The following is a 10,704-nucleotide window of genomic DNA, read 5'->3' on the forward strand; positions in this document are numbered from 1 at the left end:
CCTCCCTCCTCCCCCAGCCCCCCGACCTCCCCCCCCACCCTTTCTACACCGCAACCCCCAGACATGGCTGGTCCTGACCTAAGGGGAACCTCCCCCCTCCCCCCCACCCTGGTTCCCCCTAAAAATTTATTAAAACACCCCTGTAAAAACGCTCTCAAATTAAATAATTTAAACAATTTTTTGTTAGTGACCACTGCATGCCACCTCTCGGGGTTCCACACCCCGTCCTCGAGGTAGGCCCTAGAAATGTTGCTGGGCCAGGCCTGCACGAGGGGTGAGTCGCGCAGGGCCAGCAGGACCGTCCTGGAATACATAGGTCCGGTGAAGGGAGTCCATGGCACAGAGGGGAGATGATTGTTTGGTAGATCTCAGGTCTTCTAACCAAAGCCAGGGAAACAAAGAGTCTGACCTCGAGGGGTAGTCCTTAAGTCCTCCAGAACCAGGTCCTCTAGGCCAGGGCGGGCCAAGTCCAAAACCAGGCCCCAAGTCTTCACCTGGCCGAGGCCGTTGAAAAGGCCGCTGAGGTCGCCAGAGCCGCTGGAAAAGCTCCAAAGCCGAAAGGTCGCCGAAGGGGCCACCAACGCCACTGGAACCGGGACGGCCGAAAGGGCCCTCAAAGAGGCCACTAAACAGGCCGTCGAGGCCATCGCGGCCGCCGAAACTGCCACCGAGGCCCAAAGACCACCAAAGGGCCGCTGGAGGGGCCATCGGGGCCACCGGGGCTGCTGAAGAAGCCGTCCGAAGGCCACCGAGGCCGAAATGGATTGCCGAAGGGGCCGTTAGAAGGGCCATCGGGGCCGCTGGTACAGTTCTTAAAGAGGCCGCCGAGGCTACCGGAAAGTCCCATCTCTGGGGTGCCAAATTGTTGAAAGAAAAGTCTTCATCTAGTTCATCCAAGCCAGGGATAAATAAACAACATGGCGACTGCTTTGGGAAGAAGGTTGCAGTTTATTGAAGAGCTAGAAAGATGGTTGTTGCAGGAAAGACCAGAGAAAAGAAGGAAGGGGTGAACATATGGATAGTAGGTTTTTATAGTCTCTGAAAGCCTTTTGTTTGGAATAGTTTCCTGTTCCTGTGGCATGAACTTTGAGGCTATTTGCTGTGTCACGTATTCTGACCTGAGTTTAGGTGTGCCTCTCTGGTATTCTTTATGGTGATGGGTTAGTCCTATTATCATATCCTGCTTCCCTGGTGATGGGCCTAATGGCTCCTAGAGTTTGGGTGGGGTATGCAGATTTTAGGTCTTTGTCTTCTTGATCTCCTAGCTGGGGCCTTTCTGATGGTTTACATCTGCATTTGTATAGAGCTGGCTCCTGCTTGGGACAGAGAGACGTGGGGGCAGGGTTGGTTTCTGCTTTTAAAAATCCTTTTGAGGAAATATATTTTTCTTCCTTTTTTAATATTTCCTTCTCTGGGGCTGACTTCCCACAGGAGTTTTAAGTTTGAGCTCAAGGGCTGCTTTGGAAAGAAGGTGAAGGTGAGTACCTCTAAATTTTAAGTTTAAAGCCCAGGGGAACAAAGGAAATGTGTGTATGTTTGTGTGTGTGAGTGAGAAGACCCTTTTTCCCCAATCACAGTTGGATTTTGCTCCCTCTGGTCTTTCCTAGCCGCAGAAAGGATCTGTTTAAATGGCAGACCCTGGAAAGCATGGGGGTTTGGCCAGAGAGCAGGACCTTTTGTTAGGTAAAAGGGAGAGGCTGTGTGAAAATGGAATGGAATGAGTAAATGAGAGAATTGGATTTGGGCAACTAGCTGGTAAGACCCTGTAAGCAAAGCCCATCTGTAGGAAGGGCCCGTACTCAAGTGCAAAAAGCATAGGTCTTCCCAGACTTCTACTAAGTCTGAAAACTGACGGGGTATAAACGGAGGCCGGGTACCTGTGCGGCAGGTCCTCCTCGGACAATTTATTTTTGAGGTCCGCAAAGTGACGGCAAGGAGTTCCCTAACCTCGAAGGGTCCGTACTCGGTGATTAGGGAACTGGAGTCTTCCTAGGGTAATTTTTGGAGCCCTAAAAACTGACAGGCGGAGCGGCAGGGTTGTTGTCGCTAAGAGTGGCTGGGAAGTGCTGCTAGGAAAAACCCGACTGAGCCAGATTGGACCCCACATCAGAAAGGGAACATGGGTAGCTGCAGTTCGAGGGTTAGAATTAGGTCACCTATTGGAGATTTGCTCGAGGTGTGGGACAAGAGGTGAGTGCCTGTCCTGGATGGTATGAAAAAAAAAAAGCGAGCAAGACAAATTTGTGAAGAATGGGCATTGCTAGGGCTTTGCTGGGAAACCAATTTGGCTAAATAAAGGTACTTAAAGGGAAAATAAATAGTAGTGACTCTCTCTCTTTCTCTCTCTCTCTATGCAACCATGTGGTATGTTTAAAATGTGTGCCTTCCCTAACTTGAGTTAGCTGAGATTTATGGTGGGAATGACTAGGATGTATAAAACTAAGACTTCTATTTCCTTTTCTGTTCTCTTGTCTCTGTGCATATATGTTTGTCAAAGTCTTTGTGTGTGAGGTAAATGTGACTGTTAACTAGTTCAAATCCAAAAAGAAAGAATTTTAAAATTCTGCTAGAAATTCTGGTTAAAATAAGCCACAAAAAGGAAATACCTCACTCTGTTTGTCTGGCCAACAAACAGAGTGAAGAAAATTGTGTTTGTTTGTTTGTTTTTCCTCTTCCTTTCTCTCTCTGTACTCTTAAGAACAGCTCAAAGTTACCAGGAGGGAATGTTTTAAGTTCATCTGCTGGAAAAGTTTCACTTGCATTTACTGTATGTGTTTTATCTATCTATCCTTTTCCTGAAAAATGTGTGTCTAGCTACAAGAGCCTCCTGTAGCTCAAGTTTGCTTGTGTAGGGAAATAATATTCTTAAGCTACCGTATTTTCCGGCGTATAAGATGACTGGGCGTATAAAACGACCCCCAACTTTTCCAGTTAAAATATAGAGTTTGAGCAAGAGAGGGGGGGGGAAGAGAAAACTTGATGAGTAATATGCCAAACCACATGTGTAAAGGAATAAAATAGAATACCCATATTTTCTGGCGTATAAGACGACTGGGCGTATAAGACGACCCCCGACTTTTGAGAAGATTTTCAGGGTTTAGAAAGTCGTCTTATATGCCGGAAAATACGGTACTTTTCTTATCCTATCACTAAATGGTGAAACTACTATGAACCTAATCCTGAAACATATAAGCATTTTTCAATCTCTAAAACAATGTGGTCTATTTTAGAATAAATGTTAAAGGCAGATTATCCGGCCCCTGGCAAATTGCATAACTTAAAATATTAGGCTTTTAAAATTATTTGGAGCTTTCAGCATTCTCAAGCTGCCCAGCATTTTTTCCGCTCAAGTTGCAAGTCCTTGTCTTTAACATGTTGCAAATGTTCAAGTTCAAAAGTAAAACATTTCATTTTGTTGTTCTCTTACCAGAATCCAGCCTTTCTTTTGTCATCTGGGATGTCCTTATTTTGTCTACCTATCTGTTTCTTTAACAACTGCAGTATTAATGCCTTTTCAAACTGCCTGCAAGCTACCCCCCCTCCCAATTCTTTTCTTATCCTTTGTTCTCCATACCATTTGTCTGCCTCTCCTGGGAGAGTCCACCCAGAAAGGGGGGGGAGAACTTGTTCTTGTATCTTTCAGCTCTGCATAGATGACCCCGCAACCTTTGGAAGAAGAGCACACTGACCCAGACGCTGCCTCCATCCATTTGAGCCATGGAATTGAGTTTTGAATCTAGCCATCCACTAAAAAGCCACCATGCAACCTGAGTGGAACATCTTCCCAAGTCCTACCATTCCCCCAGATGCCTGTGAAAAACTACAAAGCAGAAGGAAGAAATCCTGGAACCATTGGTCCCCATGTGAAGCCTCAGAAGAAAATTAGGAAGACTGGGGGGAGGGTGGAAACTCATTGTAAAGTTTTTCTTTCCTGCCCCATTTTTATTGTAACAAGCCAGTTGAATGTATTCATGGAGAGATGGCATGTGGGAATAGTTGGCCCAGCAAGTACTGAACACCTTGGACTTCTATCTGGTGGGAGGGAACATTTATCCAGAATGTTTGTATTGTCTGTTTGTATTAGTAGCTGCATACATGCACACACCATTCATAACCACAGAGTCTCTTCCACCTACCTTCAGTAAAATTCCCCGAGTTGATTTTTGCTCTATTGCACCAAAGCTTTGTAGGAACAACTTCCAGCAAAATTCCAAGGGGGAGGGAACCAGGCCTCCTCAGGCAATTTGCAATTCATATGCCCTGACTGAGGAAGTAGCAGGAAAGAGATCCCCAAACCTCAGCCCTGAATATCTTGCACTGGTGGACTCAGATTGGGAGTCCTAGAGCAGGGCTTTTCAACCTTTTCACCCATTGTACCAGTTTTAGGATATGGCAGTCGCCTAGTAAAGTGTCAAAAACTTGATGACCAAAAAAGGGGAAAAATGTGATAAAGTACAGGTAGTCCTTGACTTACAACAGTTCACTTAGTGACTGTTCAAAGTTACAATGGCCCTGAAAAAAGTGTCCCCCAAGCCGCAGCTGAGCAAGACACCTGCCCGCCCGCCCGGTGGCGCTCTTCCTCCTGTCCAAGGTTTTCATTGTTGTGAGCATTTCTGTTGAGGATTGGCAGCGGGGATGGGGTGGGAGGTTGGTTTTTACTCCCCCTGTCTGCTGGGTGGTTGCAGCAGGTTTTGGTCACTTCACATGACCCTGGGACACTGTGACCGTCATAAATATGAATCAGTTGCCAAGCATCTGAATGTAAATCACAAGACCCTGGAGATGCTGCAACATTCCAGCTGATTGGCGCTTCTTCTGGGCTCAGCAGAAGTGCCAGGATCAGTGCTGCTTTCCAACTGATCGGCGCTTCTTCAGGGCACAGCAGAAGCACCAAGATCAGTGCCGAGCTCTAGCTGGAGCCTGGCGCTGATCCTGGTGCTTCTGCTGAGCCCTGACAGCCCCAAAGAAGCGCTGATCAGCTGGAAAGTGGCACTGATCCTGGCGCTTCCGCTGAGCCCTGACAGTCCTGCAGCTCCAGCCATCTCTCGCTCATGCTTGTGCGGTGTTGCCACCAGTTCAGCTCATTCCCCTCCCCTGCTACCACTTTTCTAGGATGGTCGTGTACCACCTGCCAGGTGCCAATGTACCACAGGTGCTACCCGTACCACTGGTTGAAAAGCCCTGTCCTAGAGCTCACTATGTGCAATTTAAAAAAAAATTAATAGCCTGGCTTGCATGACTAGCCTCAATTGGACACTACAAACCTGGATGCACTGAACTAAGAGCTAAGGCAGGAAACAACCCTTGAAAATGGGCAGCCAGTGGTTATGTATTGAGGAAAACCATGGCTGTGAAGAATTTTGGGAGGAATATGCAAACCTGACTGGAAGCTAAAAGTGACATCCAACATTTGAAAATGATTGGCACAGAATATTGGACAATATAAATTTCTTTTCCACCTAAATTTTTTTTTTGCCCTGAACTTTATGGGTTGCAGGCTCCCCTTTTGGGAGCAGGGATCCTTTTCTGCTGCCTCCATTAGTGTCTTATTTTTTTGGCTTAACAGTTTAAAACTTGTCTATCAAGTCTCCCTGACCAGATCAATTTTAATCTTGTGCCAGTAAGTGTGTCATTCACACACTTAAGGCACAAAGCGGGGATTGTGGGAAGTCAGGCCCAGAGAAGGAAATATTAAAAAGGGCAGAAAAATATATTTCCTCAAAAGGATTTTAAAAAGCAGAAACCAACCCTGCCCCCAAATCTCTCTGTCCCAAGCAGGAGCCAGCTCTATACAAGTGTAGATGTAAACCATCAGAAAGGCCCCAGCTAGGAGATCAGGAAGACAAAGACCTAAAATCTGCATACCCCACCCAAACTCTAGGAGCCATTAGACCCATCACCAGGGAAGCAGGATATGATAATAGGACTAACCCATCACCATAAAGAATACCAGAGAAGCACACCTAAACCTAGGTCAGAATACATCACACAGGAAATAGCCTCAAAGTTCATGCCACAGGAACAGGAAACTATTCCAAACAAAAGGCTTTCAGAGACAATAAAAACCTAATACCCATGTGCTCAGCCCTTCTTTCTCTGGTCTTTCCTGCAAAAACCATCTTTCTGCCTCTTCAATAAACTGCAACCTTCTTCCCAAAGCAGTCTCCATGTTGTTTATTTATCCCCGGCTTGGATGAACCAGGATGAAGACTTTTCTTTCAACACTGAATAGCTGCACAGCTGGTATTAAAAAAGACCGACTCAAATGCCTCAGTTTCTTATCAGGTTACTTTAACAGCATCCTAAAGAATTATGAGAAATTCAACTAGCATTCAGAAAATGTAGTTCAATGAGAGTTGAAATAAATAAAATGAAACAAATATAACAAATCTGTGCTAAATCCCAGTTATCTCAAAGTGTGTGCCATTGTGAAGATACATGTACACACAACCTTTCCTGTCTCCCTTTTATAACAAGCTGTAGGTTGGATAGTATTGGGTGTTTTTGACTCAATTCTGTCCAAACCCAAGAATTAGCATAAAATGTGAATCCTTGCTGCATATTCAAGGAGGTATGATTAAAACTATTGTTTAAACCCAGCCCAGGGGCTCATTTCATTTGTGGGATATGTTTAATCAGAGTTTATCCATACATAGCACAAAGCCATAATATGTCCTATAATTATCTTATGTGAATGCAAGCCATTAGGGGTACTCTAGTGAGTCAAAGTTGACAGTTTAATTAGTTTAAGGTGCTCTGCTAATTGTGGTTAATTATTTGCCTCGAACGTAGACTAGGAGAAGGGCAATCCAGTTCCATAAAACGAATCCTGTTAGCATCCTTTCCTCTCAAAGGGGGTCCTTCGTTAGGGCTCAGCTGGCCCTTTAAGAGCAGAGGCCCTCTCTCGTCGCCATGTTCGGGACCTTGGAGCGCAGGCGCAGTTCGCCCTCTGGGCACAACCTCGCGTGTCCTTTGCTTGGAGAGTAGAGTGCCTGTGGAGCGTGAGCCGGGCGAGACGATGGGGCGCGGCTCGAATTGCTCTGTGAGGGGTAAGAGCGCTCAGGGAAAGGGGTTTGTGTGTGTGAGGGGCAGTCTCTTGTGTCGTTTTGCTGGGAACTTCTTCCCTCCGGCGGCAACTCTGGCGCCGGTTTTCTTTCTCCCCAAAGCTGCACATCGCCCTCGTGGGAGGAACGGGCCACGGGTCTTTCTCGAGCTCATCCCCACGTGCGCGGCTGCCCTCGAAGACAAAGCCTGGCTGCAGTCAGAGCGAGCAGAGCGTTTGTTTTGGTCCCCGCCCGTCTTCCTCTGCGACCTTCACACGATCTTCCCCCCCTCCTCCTTCCCTGCCGGGTGCGTGTCAGGGGCTCGTCTGAAGATTGAATGCTGGCGCTGGCGAACGTGTTGTGCTCGCCCAGGGGTTTTTTCCTCACGCTCTCCCAGCGTGACCTCCCCCACCCACCCACCGGACTTCTCACCTTCCCAGGAGTTGAGTCCTCGCTTTCTGGTCTCTCCACTTGTTTGCAATCGAGGAGGAAGCCCTCGGCCCCTTTTCCCTGTGGCGTCCTGCTTCCAGGTCTTATTTTTCCGCTGTTCTCTCTTGTCGAAACTTTTTTTTAAATACATACGTCGAGAACAAAGAAACTCGAGCCGTGGCATGCTCCGCTCCGAATTAGTGGGACGACGTCCCCTTGATTAGGATGCATTTTGTTTTCGAAACGGCGTGGGCGGGCCTCCACCAGATTACGATGCTAGGTGACTCTTTCAAACCACCTTTGCCCTTGCTCCCTACCCTTTCTTTAATATTTAACATGATTGGTATAAGGTTACCCACCGGCTCTTGAACTACGTGGTCTTAGAAATCGGAAATGGGCACATAATGAATCAATGTTTAACGAGCTACTGAGTAGTCCTTGACTTAAGGCCATAATTGACCCCAACGTTAAGTGAGTTGTACTTTGTTTTATGACTTTTTTTGCCAGGGTTGTTAAGCGAAGCATTGCAGTTGTTAAGTGAATCATGTTGTCAAGAGAATCTGGCTTCCCCCTCCACTCCCCATTGACTTTGTTTGTTCAAATTAATTGATTTATTGCTAAAAGCCTATGCAAAAGAATCCTAATGGTCAACAGCTGGTTAGGATTAGACAAGAGTCAATGGCAGTCAAGGGGGTAGGGGTTGCACTTAGTTTGCTTGTGGCTCCTTAACAACTAAACTGATCCCTCTTTTTACTCCTTTCTCTGCTCTGCCGATCCTTCTCTTACAAAAAGGTGAAGCAACCAAAAATGCTCATACCAAGCAAAGCAGAAGATTTTCATTGTGTGCTCTTTATAGTTTTGAAGATTAGGGTGTCATGCTATAAATAACCTTGGATGCGCCTAAACTTTTACATAAAATTGTAATTGTCTGTGCAAACAAAAACAAATGTCCTTGTGATAAGGATGTGCCTGAAACAGAAAAAACTTAACTGCTTTATTTTAAGCTCAGGACAAAACAGTCCTGCTCAGAATGTTCCATTGTTGTCTGTCTTCAGAAGGAAGAAAGGATTCCAATGTTTTGATGGGACAAAAAAAAATCAAAATATTTTCAGTGTTCTACTATAGCAAAATGATATTTCTAAACAACCCTTATTTTGGGGGTTTTGTTTGTCTTTCAAGCCATACAATTGTGAGGTAAAGTTCCAGATTAAGTGTTCCTTGTAACATATTCTATAGAAACATTGCTCAAAGAAATGTTTTTTTAAAAAAAGAAAATATTTTAAGAATTAGAAGTAATGAATTAAAGTGCCTTATGCAGCATAAGAGACACACTAAATCCACCAGCAATAATCATTTTCAGTGATTTTAGTGCAGCCAAAATATTCTACTCTATGGTCATATGGTTGAGAAAAGCCCAGATGCATATATGTGCACTGCTCATTTTTTGCATATGTCTAACATCTGGCATGATGTAAGAATTCTTAACATAACAGTACAATTGCAAATTCATTGGCTGAGATTTCCTTTCACTATTGCTCCAACCTGTGGTGTATTTTTGTTGATTATCAATACATGGAGGCTTTATTTTTGTGAAGGTGGGAAAGAGGAAAAAAACTTCAGTATTTGTGATACTTTGAATATATTTCAAGAGCCCTAAAATCTAAGCTTCTTCTCTTGGACTTAAGGTAATAAGATAGAATGGCTAAACATACATACAAAATAGCATTCACTTCACTCTGTGAAATATTTATGAAATGGAAAAGAACAAATTATCTTAGTTTTAGGTACACCTTTAAAATATATGTATATTATATAAAAATCCAATTGTATGTTATGTTGTATCTATGATATATAAGTACTTATTTGCCACTTGATAATAAGTAGAAGACAGCTAACTGAAATAGTGCTATTTCTTTAAAAAATACCTGGGCTTTGTACCAATTGACTAAAAATATGCAGAGACGAAGAATTCCCATTGTTAGAGAACTTGTGCTACTGTCAAATTTCTCCTCCAGAGGAAAGGGAGAATAGATTGTTGTCTGTCCTTGACTGTACACCCTCCAAGAGGACTTAATCAAGAAAGTACAATTAGCAGGAATATTGGAAGAAAGTCATTGAAGTGAAGCTAAGATTGAACTTATTCAGACATATATCTTGAATTTCAAAGTGGATTTGTATACAGTTAGATCAGGGGTGTCAAACTCAATTTCATTGAGGGCTGCATCAGCATCGTGATTGCCATTGGGGGGCCGGGTGGGTGTGGCTGGCGTGGGCGTGGCCTACTGGGTGGGCGTGGCCAGCTCCATGTCACTCACATCAGGGGCACCTGGGCAGGCCTGGGGCGCATCCGAGGGTAGGGAAGGGTGGGTGGGACGGGGCGAGCGCCAGGGCATGGTCCATTGGAGGAGCCTCACTGAGCCTCAGGCTGTGCACGGGGCCCCTGGACAGTGGCATGGACTGCCCAGAGCCCTGGGCAGCGGAGGTCAAGCACCCAGCCCGGCCCTTGAGCTCCCATGGCATCAGGACCCCACAGCCCTGCCTAGCCTAGCCGCATTTCCCCGAGGGGGTGCCCAGCTGCACTTATCTGCTCCTCAATGCTGCTGCTGCTGCTGTGTTCACTCTCCTTGGCCAGGTTGCTCATGGTGGGTGCAGGAGGACAAAGTGTGTGGGTCAGAGGGAGGCCCACTCCCTCTCCATGCGAGGAAACCTGGCTTTGTAACCAAAGCATCCTCAGCAATAGGATGGGAGACCACCAGGGGAAGGCAAAAGGGCAACAGGGCTGCTGGTGGCCAAGTGCTAAAGCAGGACTTCCCTCAGACCCTCTCTTCCTCCCTCTTATTCCAATCTCCTTCCTTCTTTTCTCCCTCCCTCCCTTTCTCCTTTCTTTCTTTCTTTCTTTCTTTCTTTCTTTCTTTCTTTCTTTCTTTCTTTCTTTCTTTCTTTCTTTCTTTCTTTCTTCCCTTCCTTCCTTCCTTCCTTCCTTCCCTTTCTTTCCTTCTTTCCTTCCTCCCTCCTTCCCCTTCTTCCCTGCCTCCCTCCTTTTCATTCCCATCTCCTTCCTTCCTTCCCTTACTTTCTTCCTGTTTCCCTCCCCTCCTTCCTTCCCTCCTTCGCTCTGTGCCCAGGAAGGGTCGAAGGGAGGGGGAGAGGTTGGCAGCACTTCTCTCAAAGAATAAGAGTTGGAAGAGAACTTTGAGGTCTTTAGTCCAAGCTCCTGCTCAAGCAGGGGACT

At 45.7% G+C, this 10,704-nt stretch overlaps 1 protein-coding gene across 1 annotated transcript in view; it reads left to right on the forward strand.

Moving 5' to 3' along the window:
* The first annotated feature begins 6,936 nt into the window (after positions 1 to 6,936).
* Positions 6,937 to 10,704, forward strand: part of CISD1 (CDGSH iron sulfur domain 1) — a 39,402-nt gene continuing 35,634 nt past the window's right edge. Inside the window, exon 1 of the mRNA XM_015818841.1 lies at positions 6,937 to 7,049. Within this exon, the coding sequence (XP_015674327.1) occupies positions 7,019 to 7,049 (31 nt within the window). The 5' untranslated portion in view covers positions 6,937 to 7,018. The remainder of the gene's footprint in view (positions 7,050 to 10,704) is intronic.

This window comes from Protobothrops mucrosquamatus, unplaced genomic scaffold, assembly GCF_001527695.2.
Source record: "Protobothrops mucrosquamatus isolate PMUCROS unplaced genomic scaffold, P.Mucros_1.0 scaffold803, whole genome shotgun sequence".
Classification (NCBI taxonomy): Eukaryota; Metazoa; Chordata; class Lepidosauria; order Squamata; family Viperidae; genus Protobothrops; species Protobothrops mucrosquamatus.